This window comes from Neoarius graeffei, chromosome 13, assembly GCF_027579695.1.
Source record: "Neoarius graeffei isolate fNeoGra1 chromosome 13, fNeoGra1.pri, whole genome shotgun sequence".
Classification (NCBI taxonomy): Eukaryota; Metazoa; Chordata; class Actinopteri; order Siluriformes; family Ariidae; genus Neoarius; species Neoarius graeffei.
The window spans coordinates 76,534,867-76,555,621 of record NC_083581.1 but is presented as its reverse complement, the minus strand read 5'-3'; the positions used below and the strand labels follow the sequence as shown (position 1 = coordinate 76,555,621).

The following is a 20,755-nucleotide window of genomic DNA, read 5'->3' as shown; positions in this document are numbered from 1 at the left end:
CTGTCTCCAGACTCTTCTTCCACGCTGCACGCTCGCTACAGTATTTTTCACTCAGACTTAAATATTCATTTCCCTGTGTAATTTACTGAGTTACTTTTAAAATCAACATCGACAGCTCCACACAACGGAGCGACCTGGCAGTCTGCTGCTAATCCCTTACAGAATCCTTTACCCTGTTGCTTTTTTGGTGTCTGGTTAAGTTTTGGCTGAGCTCAAGTCCCAGCTCTAACAGTAACACTTCGCCACTGCTTGTAAATATGCGTGAAGAATATCTAATGAAGTTTTGGGAGCCTTTCGGGAGTTCAACGTATCTTTAGTTTCAGTTTTCAGTTTATTTATTTCGTGCTTAATTATAGCATAGCTAATCCTAGCACTGGATTAGCCAAGACTTTCTCTTTCCCAGCGAACAAAGAAATGCTTGTGTGCATGTGCAGCAGAAAACTCTCTCACTGAATACTCGCATCAGCTCCGACATGTGACGTCATGTTGTCTTGACAACCATGCAATATTGTAAACCGTATTCAACGCTCGTTCTCCATCGGGTAGAGTGACGTAATACACGTAGGATAAGCGATATGCTAACAATATTGCACGTGATCAAACCAAATGAATGAAATCTGCTAGAAGGGAATAGAACACATGCTTTTATTCCATCAAAAAAGTGTCCTGTATGTATAATAATACTGTATAAACTTGTGATTTGTCTTGCAGCGGCACTACAGAAAATGAATCATCGTCTGACCAATCAGATTCGAGAATTTTATCGTACTATAATAGAAGTTCTTTTAATTGACATCTTTTTGTCAACAAGAAAAATGACCATGTTGGTGTTTTATCTCATTATCTCTAGCCGCTTTATCCTGTTCTACAGGGTCGCAGGCGAGCTGGAGCCTATCCCAGCTGACTACGGGCGAAAGGCGGGGTTCACCCTGGACAAGTCGCCAGATCATCACAGGGCTGACACATAGACACAGACAACCATTCACACTCACATTCACACCTACGCTCAATTTAGAGTCACCAGTTAACCTAACCTGCATGTCTTTGGACTGTGGGGGAAACCGGAGCACCCGGAGGAAACCCACGCGGACATGGGGAGAACATGCAAACTCCGCACAGAAAGGCCCTCGCCGGCCACGGGGCTCGAACCCGGACCTTCTTGCTGTGAGGCAACAGCGCTAACCACTACACCGCCGTGCCGCCCTGTTGGTGTTTTAATTTATTTTAATTTTTAAGGATTTGTTTCAGTGATGTTCATAAATATATTTTGTTTTCACAGTTTATACTGAACAACCCAAGGGATGTCGTCATGCTGCAATAAAGAGAAACATGGTCATAGTAGGTTGCCCTACCTGACAGCAAACAACCTGCGGTCATTTCGGAGCTGTCACCAGATTAATTCGTTATATTTATTTAATATTTATTTCGTATTCTTATTTTGTTGCACTTTTTGAGTGACGTTATACTGCGTATGGCACTCAGATTTTCTTGTTTCTTGAAGGAACTCCTTTAATCACTCCTGTGTTTACAGTTGCAGGAACTGGACTGCTGTTTGTGCAGTAAACTGAGATGCAACGTGATCAGTTATGGTCAGATTTTTTTAAATGACTTTACATTGAGTTGTATTAACAACCTGACTAATAAACATTAAACAAAATAACCTATTCACAAATAAACATTGCGGCAGATATCTGTATGTCTGTATGTCAAATGTTACTTTTGAAGCTTGAAAACAACCTGTTTAATTGCATATATACCTCTGTGTGTATGTGTATAGTGCTCTCCACAATTATTGGCACCCCTGCATTTAATACTTTGTACAACCTCCCTTTGCCAGTAAAACAGCACTGAGTCTCTCCTACACTGGTGCTTGAAAGTTTGTGAACCCTTTAGAATTTTCTATATTTCTGCATAAATATGACCTAAAACATCATCGGATTTTCACACAAAGTCATAAAAGTAGATAAAGAGAACCCAGTTAAACAAATGAGACAAAAATATTATACTTGGTCATTTATTTATTGAGGAAAATGATCCAATATTACATATCATGAGTGGCAAAAGTATGTGAACCTCTAGGATTAGCAGTTAACTTGCAGGTGAAATTAGAGTCCGGTGTTTTCAATCAATGGGATGACAATCAGTTGTGAGTGGGCGCCCTGTTTTATTTAAAGAACAGGGATCTATCAAAGTCTGATCTTCACAACACATGTTTGTGGAAGTGTATCATGGCACGAACAAAGGAGATTTCTGAGGACCTCAGAAAAAGCGTTGTTGATGCTCATCAGGCTGGAAAAGGTTACAAAACCATCTCTAAAGAGTTTGGACTCCACCAATCCACAGTCAGACAGATTGTGTACAAATGGAGGAAGTTCAAGACCATTGTTACCCTACTCAGGAGTGGTCAACCAACAAAGATCACTCCAAGAGCAAGGCTTGTAATAGTCGGCGAGGTCACAAAGGACCCCAGGGTAACTTCTAAGCAACTGAAGGCCTCTCTCACATTGGCTAATGTTAATGTTCATGAGTCCACCATCAGGAGAACACTGAACAATGACGGTGTGCATGGCAGGGTTGCAAGGAGAAAGTCACTGCTCTCCAAAAAGAACATTGCTGCTCATCTGCAGTTTGCTAAAGATCACATGGACAAGCCAGAAGGCTATTGGAAAAATGTTTTGTGGACGGATGAGACCAAAATAGAACTTTTTGGTTTAAATGAGAAGCGTTATGTTCGGAGAAAGGAAAACACTGCATTCCAGCATAAGAACCTTATCCCATCTGCGAAACATGGTGGTGGTAGTATCATGGTTTGGGCCTGTTTTGCTGCATCTGGGCCAGGATGGCTTGCCATCATTGATGGAGCAATGAATTCTGAATTATACCAGCGAATTCTAAAGGAAAATGTCAGGACATCTGTCCATGAACTGAATCTCAAGAGAAGGTGGGTCATGCAGCAAGACAACGACCCTAAGCACACAAGTTGTTCTACCAAAGAATGGATAAAGAAGAATAAAGTTAATGTTTTGGAATGGCCAAGTCAAAGTCCTGACCTTAATCCAATGGAAATGTTGTGGAAGGACCTGAAGTGAGCAGTTCATGTGAGGAAACCCACCAACATCCCAGAGTTGAAGCTGTTCTGTATGGAGGAACGGGCTAAAATTCCTCCAAGCCGGTGTGCAGGACTGATCAACAGTTACCGCAAACGTTTAGTTGCAGTTATTGCTGCACAAGGGGGTCACACCAGATACTGAAAGCAAAGGTTCACATACTTTTGCCACTCACAGATATGTAATATTGGATCATTTTCCTCAATAAATAAATGACCAAGTATAATATTTTTGTCTCATTTGTTTAACTGGGTTCTCTTTATCTACTTTTAGGACTTGTGTGAAAATCTGATGATGTTTTAGGTCATATTTATGCAGAAATATAGAAAATTCTAAAGGGTTCACAAACTTTCAAGCACCACTGTATAAAATTTCATAAAGTTGGAGATACAGAGCAGGGCATCAGAGACCATTCCTCTTTACACAATCTCTCCCGTTCATCCAGGCTCCTCGACCCTCTCTTGTGCTCTCTCCTCCACTTTAGCTCATCCCACAGGTTAACAGAAATTCCACCAATTACCTTTAGACAAGGCACACTTTTTTTTTTTTAAACTGCATAATTCCATATATTTTCCAGCTGTTATTTCATAGTTTTGATGTCTTAGTCAAAATGCAGAAAAACCTATCAATAAGCAGGTGTGTCCAAACATTTGACTGGTACTGTGTGCATGTTCATCAATGTCAAATTCTTCACACCAAACCTTAATGGACTCACTTTGTGCACAAGCACATCGTCATGCTGGAACATGTTTGGGTCTCTTTAGTTTCACTTAAAGGTAGACGGCCTTTCAGATTTTAAGCCAAGGTCATAAAAAGAATTTTCCCGACACCCAATTATTTTTGTTTAAAGGACCGAAAGCTACTGAATTCGAATCACAGGCTTTCAATTTTATTAGATTTTTTCAAAAAATAGAACAATTAATGAATTTAAAGTCACATGGCCCTAAATTCTCCGCTATTTTTTCCTGCTTCACCATGACCCAATTCAAGATACTACATCATGCATCACATGGTGGGTTTTCCCGTTCACGCAAGGCATTGTGGGATACAAATCTTTAACAGGAGAGAAAAATGGAGGACGTGAGTGTGAATGAAACGTGAAAGACCGACTACAGTAATGGAAAGAAAGCAAGAAGAGACATTATGTTATATACGAAGGAAAGGAAACGCAGGATCAAACTAATAAATATGGGCGCTCAGCGAGCACCTCGGTGTGATCAGCTGTTCGTTTAGCGACAGAATGATGGAACTGTCAGTGCACGCTCAAAGGGAAACCTGTAGATGCCAGCTGCCGTAAAACCCAAAAGAAGGTGGTAAACCTGCGCATGCGCACACGGAAGCGAGTGAGTGATTTCATGCACATTTGCTAGGGAATCCCCGTGAGATATTACAGAAATAAACATACATCACAATTACCAAATTTCAGAGGGAACTAAATTCCACCGATTTTATGAAATTGAAAGGCCGTCTAGCTTTAAGGGAAATTCTAATGTTGCATCATGCAGAGACATCTTATTGGCCCATGTGTGCGTGATGGTCAGGGGTCCTTTTGGTGACGATTTGGATGCAATTACTTCCCCCCCAACAGTCAGTTTGGAATATTGCAGGAACAGCGCCAATAAAACCAATAATTTATATCCTAGACCAGAATCTGTTTTAATTACACATTTAATCTACCACCGTGATTGGACTAATTGTTTTCTCAGAAAGAAACAGAACAAACTTAAAATAAGTCCATAGGCATGTATTTACACAACAGATCAAGGTAACAGTCAAACAGAAATAACATACAAACACAAATAGGGGCACAACAGACAATCATTTCAGAAAAATTGTATAAAAAAAAGTGTGGAAAAATATATCCAGACATCAAACTGTGTTTGTATCTACACTGGATATTATCACACCACTCTGCATTTTCATGGAGGTGGGCGAGATGATGTGAGATCTTGTTCCCTTAGTAAACTGCATTATAGAAGTCCTTTTCTTTCTCTGTGGTCCTTGTGTGGAACAGTTATTTACCGAAAGCCAAAAACTTCACCAGTAGAAAGTTTTAGTAAGAAAACTGGCGGCTGAGCTCAGCCAGCTTCCACTGGCATCCTGTTTGGCAGCATTGCGGGACACGGCGCGATCGGTCGTCTTCTCGGGACTCTCGTCTTCTGGTAGATAATCTGGCAGGTGGTGATTCTCCTCTATGTGCGTGTCTGTAGTGCTGAGAGGGATGAAAACCTGCAGCATCAAAGGAGGTCAGTTATTGGTGACAGGTTAAGAACAATTATTCTATCCGCATTCACTAGTTACAGTGGGGCAAAAAAGTATTTAGTCAGTCACCAATTGTGCAAGTTCTCCCACTTAAAAAGATGAGAGAGGCCTGTAATTTTCATCATAGGTACACTTCAGCTATGAGAGACAGAATGGGGGGAAAGAATCCAGGAAATCACATTGTAGGATTTTTAAAGAATTTATTTGCAAATTATGGTGGAAAATAAGTATCTGGTCAAATTCAGAACAGCACAAATAATGTACAAAGCAAGAAATAATCTATTACCGAAAAATATACAAGGAATGTTTAGTGAGAGAGAGGGGGGATATAATCTAAGGGGAGACCTAAAATTTAAAAAACCAAAGGTTAGAACAAATATGAAAAGCATGTGCGTATCAAGCTGTGGGGTGACTTTATGGAACAGACTGGAGACAGAAATAAAACAAAAGTGCAAATATAAATCTGTTTAAAAAAAAAAGGTACAAAAAATATTTTTAAATAAGTATATTGAAGAGGAAGTATGTTAATGGAGGATGATGAGGGATAAATAGAATAGGGTTGATTGTTATATTAGAACTAACTTAGTATATGGTATATATTTATTTATGGGGATAGATATCTTCATATTTTCAGGGATAGGTATGTAGTAGATATTTATTTTTGTAATTATATATTTATATAGATATTTATGAAGGGTATATATGGAATGAAGTATATATTTAATTTTGTAACTAAATATTTATATAGATATTTATGAAGTGTATATATATATATATATATATATATATATATATATATATATATATATATATGGTATGTAGTATATATTTATTTTTGTAATTATATATTTATATGGATAATCATGAAGTGTATATATGGTATATATTTTTATAGGTGCATTAATGTAGTTTGGATTTCGGGGTAGTTAAAAAGGGGTGGGAAATTAAAAAAAAAAAAAAAAAGTATTGTACTTCTTCCCACTACTTTTTCGAACAATGTGCGGTGTATTGTAATGTCTTAGCTTATGTTATTTTATTTATTCTTTTTTTTGTCACTTTTTTTCATTTTCTTTCTTTTGTATGTACAAATAGTTACATACATTTTTATACATGTTCGAAATGTTCGAAATAAATAAATTCATTCATTCAAGTATTTGGTCAATAACAAAAGTTCATCTCAGTACTTTGTTATATACCCTTTGTTGGCAATGACAGAGGTCAAACGTTTTCTGTAAGTCTTCACAAGGTTTTCACACACTGTTGCTGGTATTTTGGCCCATTCCTCCATGCAGATCTCCTCTAGAGCAGTGATGTTTTGGGGCGGTCGCTGGGCAACACGGACTTTCAACTCCCTCCAAAGATTTTCTATGGGGTTGAGATCTGGAGACTGGCTAGGCCACTCCAGGACCTTGAAATGCTTCTTACGAAGCCACTCCTTCGTTGCCCGGGCGGTGTGTTTGGGATCATTGTCATGCTGAAAGACCCAGCCACGTTTCATCTTCAATGCCCTTGCTGACGGAAGGTTTTCACTCAAAATCTCACGATACATGGCCCCATTCATTCTTTCCTTTACACGGATCAGTCGTCCTGGTTCCTTTGCAGAAAAACAGCCCCAAAGCATGATGTTTCCACCCCCATGCTTCACAGTAGGTATGGTGTTCTTTGGATGCAACTCAGCATTCTTTCTCCTCCAAACACGACAAGTTGAGTTTTTACCAAAAAGTTCTATTTTGGTTTCATCTGACCATATGCCATTCTCCCAATCCTCTTCTGGATCATCCAAATGCTCTCTAGCAAACTTCAGACGGGCCTGGACATGTACTGGCTTAAGCAGGGGGACACGTCTGGCACTGCAGGATTTGAGTCCCTGGCGGCGTAGTGTGTTACTGATGGTAGCCTTTGTTACTTTGGTCCCAGCTCTCTGCAGGTCATTCACTAGGTCCCCCCGTGTGGTTCTGGGATTTTTGCTCACCGTTCTTGTGATCATTTTGACCCCACGGGGTGAGATCTTGCATGGAGCCCCAGATCGAGGGAGATTATCAGTGGTCTTGTATGTTTTCCATTTTCTAATAATTGCTCCCACAGTTGATTTCTTCACACCAAGCTGCTTACCTATTGCAGATTCAGTCTTCCCAGCCTGGTGCAGGTCTACAATTTTGTTTCTGGTGTCCTTTGACAGCTCTTTGGTCTTGGCCATAGTGGAGTTTGGAGTGTGACTGTTTGAGGTTGTGGACAGGTGTCTTTTATACTGATAACGAGTTCAAACAGGTGCCATTAATACAGGTAACGAGTGGAGGACAGAGGAGCCTCTTAAAGAAGTTGTTACAGGTCTGTGAGAGCCAGAAATCTTGCTTGTTTGTAGGTGACCAAATACTTATTTTACCGAGGAATTTACCAATTAATTCATTAAAAATCCTACAATGTGATTTCCTGGATTCTTTCCCCCCATTCTGTCTCTCATAGTTGAAGTGAACCTATGATGAAAATTACAGGCCTCTCATCTTTTTAAGTGGGAGAACTTGCACAATTGGTGACTGACTAAATACTTTTTTGCCCCACTGTATGAGCAATTGCATGCTCTGATTGGCTACTCTACTACTAGGATATCAGCTCATATACCGTCCCTGTGTCTGAAATCGCTCACTACTTGCACTATATAGTGAATTACTACATAGAGGACTATAAACTTAGCTCATTGGTAAACAAAAACGCTTTCAGACACTAGTCCGTGGCGCTAGTATTTACGTCATTACTGTCACACAATTAAAACGTGCCAGATCAGGCGGCTGGTGGGTTTCAAAATAATAAATACGTGTGTGTTTTTGTGATAAATCCATTTTATACTGAGCGCATTTCCCACATTAATCAATACAAAGTACTTGCAGCTTTCAGTTCTTTTAAATCAAGGCTGAATACTTTTCTTCTTTGCCGCTGCCTTTTATTAAATCAAATTTGAGACTTAATTTGATTTCTTTCAGCATGACCGCAATGCATGATGGGATATATTGCTTGGTTAGTGACCATCGGCTGTTCACTACTTTTCGTGATGCATTGTGGGATACTTTGAGTGCACTATACAGGGTGTAATAATCCTCACTACCATTTCAGACAGCACTACAAAATGGCGTCCTCACTATATAGTGCCCTATATAGTGAGTAGGGAGCGAATTTGGACAGAGGTAGTGAGTAGAGAAAAACAAAATGGCGGCACGTGTTGCTGAACCAACCGAGGATGAAATAAAAACTACTCGAAAACAAAGCCACCCCCCCAAAAGGCAGCAAAATATACAATGAAAGTATTTAAATGGTAAGAACGCATCTGTTTTAAATTTTTCAAGAATTATTGCATTTTCACAAATCGCTCCTGTCATTTCGCCGGTTTATTTACATTCTTCATCTTTAAGCATTAAAATTTGTTGAATTTTTTTTTAACCTGGTTCAAAATCTCAAAGAAGTTTGAAAATGACAGAACTGAAATGTCCAAGGAAGAATTAAATGTCTAAAGCCTAAAAATTCTATTCCTTGGCACGACAGCAAGACCTTTCTACAAAAAAATAACACTAAAGTCAATTTGTGCAGCCACTGATGGGTTTTTAAGAAGTCCACCTGAATGAAAATGACTGTCAGATGTTTTGTATAAAGTTTTATTTATCGAATTTGCAAAAAATAAGTGATCTGTTTCTCAAAATCCAGTGAATGTGGATAGAAAAAAGTTATTCCACTCTACTGAGTCATACATGACTTATAGCCGACTACAAGCTCATGCATGACTCGATTTCGTGGAATAATAATTGTTAAATAATGTCGTGTTCATCACTTTCACTGTTAAATAAAAATATAATGTAAACCATTGGACAGCTTGGAAACGTGAACCAAAGGACTGGGAGGGATGTTTAGCTGATTATTTGAACCAAAAGTGTCCAGTTTAGAATTAAGGCGCAAATACACACACACAAAAAAAACACATAGGTAGTCATCAACTTATGACCGATCGACTTTACGACTGTCTGGTTATGACTGGTAAGTGTTTCCCAGCTGAGCGTACGACAGTTTCCGCCCCAGCTCCCGGCACATGCGCAGTCTCTCTCTCGCGCCCTCCGTCATACAGTTTCCACCCCAGCTCCTGGTTTATGAAACGAGCAAATCCTCCCGCCAGCCCGAGCGCTGCAACAGCTGATGATGTAGACGACCCACAGCTAAGCACCAGTGATGCCAGCGGTCACTAAATTTTGTATTTTGCTATGTTTTACATTTGTATTTTGGTATGTTTCAAACTAAAATGTTTTCTATTTTTCACACCTGTATTTCGTATTTTTTGTTTTGCACATATTAAACGAATTGTACTGTACGCAGTGCCGTACGCAGTGTTTGACTTAAACCAAATAATGAGCCAAGGGAATGAAATAAGAAAATGTTGATAAAATAAGACTAAGATGATTACAATATCATTACACATCACAATATACTTACGTTCATTTAACACAGGCCGACTTACGACCAGATCGGTTTGCGACCGGTCAGTCGTAACCAAACGCAGTCGTAAGTCGACGACTACCTGTACAATACACACATTACATTCTAGTGCAGGGTTTCTGAACTACATTCTTGGTAACCTACTGTTCTGCACAGTAGGGAAACATCTGACTAAGCATGGTAGGGATTCTCCAGGAGTGAAGTTTAGAAACCTTGCAGCACACACAGATCATCCGACCCACAGCACCTACCTCCTCTCCACTCTCATTCTTCACCACCTGCTCAGCTGAAAGCACTTTCGTGGCAGCAATGGCCGACGCCAGACTCTAAACGGGAGACAAGGTGTACGGATTTAAAGAGGAACACGCCCATGATCTGGATCTGACAGCACACAGTTTCAGCTCAGGGTAATTGAGAAGTGGATGGATCTACCTCGGTGGGCAGGTCTGCACGCACACGCACTGTGCATCTCTTCATAGCCATCTGGAAAGTGAAGCTGATGACTCCTTTCACCTTTAAAAGAGCGTCTTCACAAACACCTCGCTGATCCTGTCCCGTTATACAGTACATCACAGACAAAATTAACATGCTGTATGTATACTTCTAAAACTTCCAGCCTTGTTTTCACATTACGTCATTGTTTATTACATTTATACTTGACAATATGTTAATAGCTCTAATGAGAACGTTTGTTCACGTGCTTTATAAATATAACGGTACAGAGGATGTATCTACACTGTCCTGTTTATTAAACAGCGAAGAAGACCGCCTCTGGTAGATGTTTTTTCAGTATTCTCAGCAAAACAGCGACACTGACGTGGTGAAGTGTGCGGCGTTCGTGCAAGTGCATCCCTCTTACAGTAATGCTTTTATGGCTGAGGACTACAGTTGACTTGCTGACTTTAGGACTGCAGTTGTCATGAGCAGTTTTGCACTCAAGTTTCCATCAATGAAGAGTTTATAACATCAACGAAACTGACTTCATGTTAAAACTGTTAATGTTGTCTGTTGTTGCCCAAATGAGGATGGGTTCCCTTTTGAGTCTGGCTCCTCTCGAGGTTTCTTCCTCATGTCATCTGAGGGAGTTTTTCCTTGCCACCCTCGCCATAGGCTTGCTCATTGGGGATAGATTAGGGATAAAACTAGCTCATGTTTTAAGTTGTTCAAATTCTGTAAAGCTACTTTGCGACAATGTTTATTGTTAAAAGCGCTACTGACCCATCCCACGTGACGTCACGACAAATGCGGCTGCCATTTTGGACATGACCTACCGGTAGTCTACCACAGCCAACAACGAGGAACGACGGTGAAGCATCGAAAGGAATATAGCCATCAAAGAAAGTTTTTACTTTCAGCAAGACTTCCATCATGCCATTATATTGTTGTGCACCTGGATGTAGTAACCATCAACACACAAGGCAAGATTTATCATTTTATCGGATCCCGACAGATGCTGACCGACGGAGAAGATGGATGGTCTCTAAAATATTGGCAAAATGATGTTTATTGACATAACAATCGTGTGTAACGGGAAGCATTTGCATATCCGAAGTGTTGTGTTTACATCAAAGATAAAATAAACCGATATGACGACTGCTGCTGCCAGGTTGGGGACACAAACTAGTAGAAAGGAAGTGTGCCAACAGTCTTCCTTTGTGGTCAATTCTGCTTTAAGATAAGATGCATTTAATTATTCGTCTGCTGTGGGTTTGGAATCGGCAGCCTGACCGATTCGTTCATGTTTGTGGTGCCATTTGTTTGTTGACGCGTGTTGAAATGGAAGATTGGTTGTTGACATGATTTCCAGTGATGCTTTGGTGCTGCTGTGGATCAGATGTGTTGAGTAGCCTGACTGTTTTTTTTTTCTTGCGTGTGGTATCATTGTTGACGCGAGGTTGTTTTTTGAACATGCCAACGCGGACACGATTTCCCCTGATGAGTTATGACTTCAGACGCGATGCGTGTGTGGAGTCCGCATGATATGTGCGTAAGATAGGCTTCTCATGTGTTTGGAGATCCGCGCTCTGAGAAAAGTGCAAGCACCCCCCCCAAGAGAAAAAAAGGGACCCCCCCGAAAATATCGGCATAGTTCAAACACTGGGTTGGAGAAAGTAATGGCAAATAGTGAGTGCACAAACCATAGAAGGTAAACTGTACACAGCGCCAGGGCAGTGTGATGGTATGTCTACTTTTAGATTGTGTTAGCTTATCAATAAACACACTCGTCACTCGACGAGTTTCACGTCTTTACGACGGATACTTAAATGTGTGTTAGGTATTATTGTTGCAGTCTAAGCAGTCATTGTAGCAGCTAGATGAGCGAGAACCGAAAGGGTCTGTGCCATAAACCGTTATTTCTTCATGTCCAAAATGGCGGTCGCGCTTACGAAGGTCACGTGAGTGGGAAGGGTCAATACAAATAAACTTGACATCAGCAGGTTTAAAATGCTGTACAATTACTGGTTGTTTAATTCGAAACATTATCATTTCTGTTCACTTTATAGACGCCAAGCTTGACACGAGAACTAATCTTTTAGCAATTTGCGTTACTCCTCTCTCAATTTCATTAGCATCAGTTTTCACAATTTGTGCCACTTTTGTGAAGAGACCGTCGTAGTAAATCCATAACACCACATGCACAGACTTATATCAACACACATACCGTCCCGTCCAAACCCTGGATGTGCAGCGTGACCGTTTTGGCCTTTTTATTGGAACTGTTGATGAAGAATTGAGGTTTATTTCTTCTCATTGGTTGCACGGGAGTTCTGGGAGTTTCCATCCTCACTGGAGCACTCAATATTTCATATAACTCTTTAGCAAGGTCTGTGATGTCAGTACTCAGTTCACTCCTATGTGAAAGAATGAAAATTGTACAAGCAAATCCAGCCACAATTTAACTTTAAAAATTAAAAAAAAAAAAAAAAAAATTCAGTGAGCAACAGCAGAACTGAGACTTACTTTCCCATCAGCATCTCCAGGGTCACCATCATGCCGAGTTCATTCTTAATGGAATTGATGTTTTGAGGAGATTCTGCCAGGTACCTCAGGGTCTGAGGACATGCCACATTTATTAAAAGGGGGAAAAACGGAGGAAAAAAAACCCTCACAATATGCATGTTTTCACCAAAAAACTTCCAAACACACATGCGTTAATCAGGATAACTGGGGTGTTCCATACATTCTCTGTTCATGATACATTACTGTAGTTCACACGGAGTATGTTTTTCAAAGGCTTGTTTAAAAAAAAAAAAGTTAAACCAGACAGACACATACCTGCAGAGCAGCAAACATTACTTGAGGATCTTTGTGGTCTAGGAACAACACAAGACCAGGTAAACACCCCGCATCGTTCGCTATAGCCTCCCGATTCTGAGGCTCAGACGCCAGATCCCTCAGCTGGACTACTACTGACATTGCATCCATCATCTTGCTGGCTGGATTAGACAACAGACCAGATTGGAAACAAGACAATCGGCCTCTCTGAGTGGTCCATTTATTTATTTATTACTAAATATGCACATTAGGTACAAATTCTACTCTATAAGCCTCACATTAAAAAGGCACATTTAGCTTTGTAATTTGTACTTATTCAGTCCTCTCATTTCAAACAATCACACATCGTATCAACATCCATCTTTGGTAATTTATACACCATGAACATTTTCATGCATCTTGAATCCACCAGTCCACATGTGATTAAATTTCCTGTCCAAGTGCTCTTTTTTTTTTTAATGACATCAGGAACATCACATGCACCCTTGTGTACTCCTCTGACCCTCCCGACCTGCCCGACTCATCCTGATACTCTACTTCTGCATTTGTGACTCACTTTCAGCTGCTGTGGCTCAAAGATTTTCACTTCCCAAAAAAGTCTTACCCTTGCCTTAGTGGATAATCTAATCTGGATACTACAAATGTGTACACTGATTGAGCTGCTGCGGTGATCACAGACTGTCCGTTGCTCATCCCAGAATTATTTTTCCTAATATGATTACTCATACTGAACATCCTTTTAACATATTTACTGTTTGTCTTTGTGCGTCTACACCTGTATGTATGTCGTAATGAATTATAATCCACTATCCAGAATTAAATCAGATTCAGCTTTTCAGTCATTGAGCCGAGTACAAGTACAAAGCCAATGAAATACAGGGGACATCTAACCAGAAGGGCAAAATATCAAGTCATATTAAATGTTAAGTATAAGAAACAATTGAGGTAGGGTGGCAATAAAGTGCCAGGGACATATGCAAATGGATTGTTCTCAACAAAAGGAGAAGATGGGTTTGCGTTTGAGTTAAGACTTCCTCATTTCACTGAATTTTTCCAAGCCACGTCACCTTCGGCTTACTCATTATATATTATAAATACACCATCTGCCCAAAGGTTGATAGACACCTGCCTATCACATCCATATGTTTCTTGAACATCCGATTCCAGCTTTAGTCCCGCTTGGCTGTAATAATAACCTCAACTCTTCTGGGAAGGCTTTCTGCTAGATTTGGGAGTGTGGCTGTGTGTTCATTCAGCCAGAAGAGCATTAGTGAGGTCAGGCAAGTTGAGATGTCAAGGAGGTCTGGAGTGCACTCAGTGTTCTAGTTCATCCCAAAGGGGTTCAATGGGGGTTGAGTTCAGTCAGGGCTCTGTGCAGGATACTCAGGTTCTCGCAAACCATATCAAGTACATGGAGCGTGCTTTATGTACAGGAGCACTGTCATGTTGGAACAGGTTTGGGCCTTTTGGTTCCAGTGAAGGGAAATGTTAATGCTACAGAATATAAATTGTGTGCTCCAACTTTCTGGCAACAGTTTACAGAAGAACCACATGTGTGATGATCAGGTGTCCACAAACTTTTGGTCACGCAGTGACCTGATTTCTGTAAATGTCGAATGTTAAAGCAATATATAAATAGATTAAAACTGAGTATGAGCGATCAGATCACCTGAGATAGATGAGAACATCAAGAGATTTAAAAAAAAAAAAGGGGGGGGGGGGGGGGGGGGGAAGAGTGTCTAAACTCAGAACAAAGCCTTTGCTGAATTTCTGACCATTATAAAAACAGCTTTGCTAAATTCCATACTTACCTCCCAGACTTGTCAGGTGACAACTTTTTGTTTTGCAAGGTGTGTTTAAAAAAGTAGATAAAAAAAACTGAACGCTTGTGCAAATGTTAGTTCACACTAATAATATATTCATGCCAGGACAATAACCTCTTCCTAAACGTCAGCAAGGCATAGGAGTCGATTGTGGACTTCTGCACAAAGCAGGGGAGGAACTACGAGCCCCTCAACATCAACGGGACCCCAGTGGAGAGAGCACCTGGTACCTGGGTGTTCACATCACGCAAGACCCGTCATGGTCTTGCCACATCGACATCCTGGTTAAGGCTGCCCACCAGTGTCTGTTCCATCCAAGACAACTCAGAAACTTCTGTCTTCCACCAAGGAACTTTCACTCCTGCACCATCAAGAACATCATGAATGGGAAAGATCTCCACCTGGTTTGGGAACAGCACCAAGCAGGACAGAAGGGCTCTCCAAAGAAAGGTTCGATCAGCCGAGCGCATCATCCACACCGAGCTCCCTGACCTGCAATACATCTACACCAAGCGGTGCCGGACCAAAGTCAGGAAGATAATGAAGAACCTCAGCCATCCCAAACATGGACTCTTCTGTCTGGTGAAGTCGGCGAAGCACTTTAAAGTGCATATCCTGGACCAAGTTCGTGGTTTTTTTTATATGAAAGTATGTCCCTTTACACACTCATCCAGAAGGGTAATTTTGCACAAGCCCATCTGTCTACAGCAGAAAAAAATAAAATAATAAAACGCGTCTGGAAAAATCCCGAGGGAGTCTGGAGCCAGATTTGTGACGTCACCTGCGGAAGCGCCAGCAGGCTGAGAGAGCTCGCGTGGATTCCGTGCACAGTCCATGTCGACCAAGTTTAGCAGTGAGCGATTTTGCATTGAAATATGGAATTGTTACCTGAGCTTCTAAACCCATGGATTCATGCATCAATGCTCATCTATTCATTGTTACATAAATCATATTTTTTCTAATTACTATTATGTATTTATACATTTCTTCATTTAGAAGAGTACTGGCTACTGTAGGAGAAAGATTTCATAAGCTACACACATGGAATCGGCTAAGCAGGGTTGTATATATATTTAATGTGTTTGACGGGTCCCAAGATCTCAAGCCCCGACACGCCGTATATCCCTTGATACATGTGAAGTAAGTATTATCGCCCAGCACGTTCGTGTTGTTTACTTTCGTGTGTGTCAATAACTAACATTATCCATGTACCACACAAACACAGGAACACCTAATTTAGAGTATAGTCTCTTTCATTTCTTACCCTGGCAACAGTCGACTTGTGAATTGCCGATTTTCTTGGTCTTTTTCTCAGCTCTGCTTTGGTACTTGGCTCCCGGGTGCCTCGCACGAAGCGCTCCCATTTCCCTCTCATTGTCCGGTCTTTTGGAAAACGATGAGTACTAATCCCATCAAGATTGGTGTTGCTACACCCTCCTACGATACATCTGTTAACCATTTTAATAATTACGTGGTAACGTTGAAGAAATTTGCAGTTTCTCATAAACAAACCAGCACTGACGTAGGATTCAGAGGGAGGCGTCCCGCACGCGACGTCACGAAAATCAGTGTTTCCTGGGAAATCCAAATGCCAAGTTTTTTCAGAGGTGGACGAATTCGCCTCAAATGGCTGGATTTCAACTGAATTTTTCTGGTATTGCGCAAGGTAAAAAAAAAAAAAAAAATTGCACAAAATGCAAAATGTGACCGATAGTTGACCAAAGTTTAATATAAAATAGGAGAAATTACATTGATCTTGTGCCTGAATTTACCCGTGATATGCACTTTAAGGGGGCGGCACGGTGGTGTGGTGGTTAGTGCTGTCGCCTCACAGCAACAAGGTCCGGGTTCGAGCCCCGTGGCTGGCGAGGGCCTTTCTGTGCGGAGTTTGGATGTTCTCCACGTGGGTTTCCTCCGGGTGCTCCGGTTTCCTCCACAGTCCAAAGACATGCAGGTTAGGTTAACTGGTGACTCTAAATTGAGCGTAGGTGTGAATGTGAGTGTGAATGGTTGTCTGTGTCTATGTGTCAGCCCTGTGATGACCTGGCGACTTGTCCAGGGTGTACCCCGCCTTTCGCCCGTAGTCAGCTGGGATAGGCTCCAGCTCGCCTGTGACCCTGTAGAACAGGATAAAGCGGCTAGAGATAATGAGATGAGATGCACTTTAAGGCCAACATGGAGAGAATGAAGAGGAGCTTTTTCCTCTCAGGCCATTCGGATTCTTAATCAGGACAATAACGGACAACAACTGTCTCGTCACCACTTCATCTCTTACACCTCTTCATGCAATTATATATATATATATATATATATATATATATATATATATATATATAAAAATATATATAAATAAAATAACAGTACATTTCTACTGCAGTTGTACCTCTTGGTGCAACTTCATTACAGTGCAATATACACTTTCTATCTGTTGTATATGATGCAGTGTTTGTGTATATTGCAGATGTAATAAAGATGTGGTAGAAATAGAATGCTCTGCACATATTCTGCACATCCTGTACATTGTACAGAACATTCTATCACATCTTTATTTTTATTCTTTAATTCTACTTATTACATTCCATTTCACTCCCTTTTTTAAAAATTACTTTTCCTCCCCCAAACTATCTTCATAACTTAAGGAGCATTGCAATAAGCATGTCACTGCATGCAGTACTCTGTATGTGTGTGTGTGTGTGTGACACAAATACATTTGAATTTAGTTTCACTGCTATCGTGCTACCATTTTCTAGCAGCTCCTGTTGTGCTAAGCTAATATAGTTAGCTAAATAGCATTAGCCAACTTGCTATTACTTGACGTCATGTTTGTTCCATTAAAAAGAAAGAAAGAAAGAATAATAACTCTACACAATACCTGTATAACCCACTCAAACTGTTTGTCTTTACACCAGCTGAGGTGAAAATTAGCAAAAACTGAGCTAAGCGAATTAGCCGAGCTCCAGACACCAAAGGCAAAGTCAGCTCGCGCTAGTAGCAACAATGCTAACCATCGAGCTGTTTTAAATAGCCTTATACGTTGCTTAACCGGAAGTTCCTGTTTTCTTAATCTGGAGTTGTATTTATTTATTTATTTATTTAAAATTTTATTTTTGTGTATGTATGTTCAAAATAATAATAATTAACGTCCATTTATAAATAATTTTAAAAAAAAATCCTCACCGCTGCTCTGTCTGTCACAGCCTCGCTGACCGCAAATACAAATTTCGCACTCAATTTTCACACGACGCCATTGGACGATGTGCTTCTCGCACGTCGCTCTATAGGCCTCTGTGATTGGCTGGAGCTAACGGTAGTTTTGTGTCGTCCAATCAGATGCGGCTTTGCTCGAAACTGCTTTATTTGAGTTCTCCAGCATTGCACTGCATTACATATGAGTCGCGTGAGTAAGTTGGAGTGGTGGTGTTTATTATTGATTATGATGTATTTATGCATTTTTAAACTTTATTGCTATTTTGGAGTTCTGTAATTCGGATCTATGTGTATAATATAATCTAAGAATGTGTTTTGCAGTGTATGAGGCGCCGGGCGCTGTGTAGTTGTCCGAGCAGGAGCAGTAATGTTGGTGCTGGTGTGTTGTTAATGTTGTTTATTGTTTATTTTAGAATTGATGTTGTTTATCTGATCCTTCTGCACCACGTGGAGGAAGCCAGTGCTGCTGCGTTTTTAATAAAGCGTTGATCACAGCAGAAATCCTGCTGATGCTTCCACTCAGCTCTGCAGTGGGAACAGAAGATCACAGTGATCATGTGTTTGCTTGAAGACCTCGTCCATTTGATGAGATGTGTCCTGGAATATTTTGGGGTTCCCCAGGACATGGTGAGTGGACGTGTACTTCTGAATAAAAATACTTTTGAACAAATGTACAGTGCTGGAGGAGGTGAGAGCCACTGTTGAGAGACTGCGTCTTCACCTCCTTCACTGTGTGGTACCTCATATCCTCTGCTCAGACCAAACACACACTGGAACGCGTCATGTGTCCAGCCAACTGGCTCATAGGCAAGGAACGGGTACTCATAAGTGTTGTGCCAAAGTTAGGAAATAGGCTCACAGGATTGTGGCTCATCAGAAAACTTCAATCCAGCCTGAGGTTTTGCTCCATGAAGACCAGGAGCACCAAAAACCTGAAGAGTTTTTAATCTTCTCAACAACTCATCATAGCTCCCACCTCATCATCAAGTCAAATTCCTGCCTACATTGTACATTTGGCAAATAAACCAATTCTGAATCATCTCCAGTTAGCTGCTACTTCTTCTTCTTGTTTCGGCTGTTCCCGTTAGGGGTCGCCACAGCGGATAACGTTCCTCTATTTCCTCCTGTCTTCCGTATCTTTTTCTGTAGCACCAACCGTTCTCATGTCCTCCTTCACCACATCCATAAATCTCATCTTTGCTCTTCCTCTTTTCCTTCCTTCTGCTTGTCAACTCCATCTCCAGCATTCTTTTCACAATATACCCTGGATCTCTCCTCTGGATGTGTCCAAACCATTTCAATTTGACTCTCCCCTCTCTCACTTTTTCTCCAAGACATCCTACATGTCCTGTCCGTCAAACATTCTTATTTCTAATCCTGTACACCTTTGTGACTCCCAATGAACATCTGAACATCTTCAGCTCTTGTACCTCCAGTTCAGCCTCCTGTCTTTTTGTCAGTGCTGCTCTCTCCAAACCGTACAACATGGCTGCATCCATGTTGCATAACTTAATATCTCCAGTTAGGTTGCTTCTCTAAAATAACTGTAAATGGGTTGTTATCTTCATTTTCTCTAACATGCTGAAAGCTCAATTTGCTTAATTGCAGCTGGTTCCAGTTTGGGAGAGCACTTTGTGTGGACAGTATCGCAGCATCGTCCGCATGATCGGAACAAATCTCCCATTGACGCCTTGTCCTCGGCTCCATTTCCAGGTACGTGAACATGTTTATTGATCTGGAAATGCAGTAATGCAATCGTAGCAGTAGTGTAGCACAGGACATTTGTTATTGAGATGCACCATATGGCCAAAAGCATGTGAACACCTGACCAATTGCACCATGTGCTTTTCAGATTTAGTCCCTTGTTGTTGTAATATCCTCCAGCCTTCTGGAAGGGCTTTCCACTAGACTAGAGTTTGTAGTGTGGTTCTGGGTATTTGTCTTTCACTCAGGGCTCTGTGCAAGCCACTCGAGTTCTTCCAAGCTAACTTTGGGAAACCATGTCTTCATGGAGCTCGCTTCATGCGCAGGGAACAGGGGAAGGAATGTAACGTTACAGCCTACAGATACCTTCTGTACAATTTGTACTTCCTACTTTGCAGCAACAGTTTAAGAAGCCCCGCACAGGAGTGTAATAGTCAGGTGTCCACTTACTTTTGGTCATACAATGTATCTGGCAAGTGGCCTCCAGCTTCAGGGTCCCTGGTTCAATCCAGAGCTTTGGTTACTCTTCATGCAGGTTTTTTTCCACATGTTCTACCCATGTCTTCATGGATTCCCTCCCATCTCTTAAAAACATGCCAGTAGGTGGATCGGCTACGTTAAATTACCCTTAGGTGCAAACGAATGTGTAAATGTTTGTGTGCATGGTGACTTTTGATGGAATGGTGTCCCATTGAGGGTGTATTCCCAGGATATGTCTTGGAAAAGCTCTCCATTGCCACCCTGACTTGTATAAAGTGCTAATAAAACTAATATTCAGTACTACTTCACTTTCTAATATATTCAGACTAGTTGAATGGAAACACTTTTGGCCACCTGTGGTAATGTATTGATTGAGTGATTGATTTTAGTGTCTTTTTTTTTTTTAAAGACCTTTAAATGAAA

At 40.8% G+C, this 20,755-nt stretch overlaps 3 protein-coding genes across 9 annotated transcripts in view; 2 read left to right on the top strand and 1 right to left on the bottom strand.

Moving 5' to 3' along the window:
• nlrp12l (NLR family pyrin domain containing 12-like) overlaps positions 1-1,690 on the top strand; it is a 32,342-nt gene extending 30,652 nt beyond the window's left edge. For both annotated transcript variants that reach the window (XM_060938543.1, XM_060938542.1), the window contains exon 14: positions 1,280-1,690. In XM_060938543.1, the coding sequence (XP_060794526.1) occupies positions 1,280-1,289 (10 nt within the window). In that variant the 3' untranslated portion in view covers positions 1,290-1,690. The remainder of the gene's footprint in view (positions 1-1,279) is intronic.
• A 3,146-nt stretch (positions 1,691-4,836) lies between these two features.
• armc1l (armadillo repeat containing 1, like) lies at positions 4,837-18,195 on the bottom strand. 4 transcript variants are annotated; one of them, XM_060938540.1, is made up of 7 exons: positions 18,119-18,195; positions 13,119-13,279; positions 12,804-12,895; positions 12,505-12,694; positions 10,275-10,391; positions 10,094-10,168; positions 4,837-5,336 (listed from the first exon to the last, which is right to left on the bottom strand). In XM_060938540.1, exons 2-7 carry the CDS (start codon positions 13,269-13,271, stop codon positions 5,145-5,147), a joined length of 819 nt encoding a protein of 272 aa, XP_060794523.1. In that variant the 5' UTR covers positions 13,272-13,279; positions 18,119-18,195; the 3' UTR covers positions 4,837-5,144. The 4 variants fall into 4 exon arrangements, with proteins under 4 accessions (XP_060794523.1, XP_060794522.1, XP_060794524.1 ...); XM_060938539.1 differs by lacking the exon at positions 18,119-18,195 and adding an exon at positions 17,814-17,975; XM_060938541.1 differs by lacking the exon at positions 18,119-18,195 and adding an exon at positions 16,714-16,950.
• An 81-nt stretch (positions 18,196-18,276) lies between these two features.
• The window catches only part of mtfr2 (mitochondrial fission regulator 2), a 28,533-nt gene continuing 26,054 nt past the window's right edge, over positions 18,277-20,755 (top strand). For 2 of the 3 annotated variants that reach the window (XM_060938547.1, XM_060938545.1), the window contains exons 1-3: positions 18,277-18,342; positions 18,562-18,775; positions 19,757-19,861. In XM_060938547.1, the coding sequence (XP_060794530.1) occupies positions 18,704-18,775; positions 19,757-19,861 (177 nt within the window). In that variant the 5' untranslated portion in view covers positions 18,277-18,342; positions 18,562-18,703. The remainder of the gene's footprint in view (positions 18,343-18,561; positions 18,776-19,756; positions 19,862-20,755) is intronic. The other variant, XM_060938546.1, reaches the window with a different exon arrangement.

What these genes read in the sequence shown, in the direction of transcription:
- armc1l (XM_060938541.1), bottom strand. Translation starts at nt 16,891, where the DNA reads ATGTCTTTGGACTGTGGAGGAAACCGGAGCACCCGGAGGAAACCCACG. An exon ending in CCTTAAAGTGCATATCACGG is followed by an intron (nt 13,280 to 16,713) that starts GTAAATTCAGGC and finishes TGTCTAATCCAG; the next exon opens with CCAGCAAGATGATGGATGCA. An exon ending in CTGGAGATGCTGATGGGAAA is followed by an intron (nt 12,695 to 12,803) that starts GTAAGTCTCAGT and finishes TCTTTCACATAG; the next exon opens with GAGTGAACTGAGTACTGACA.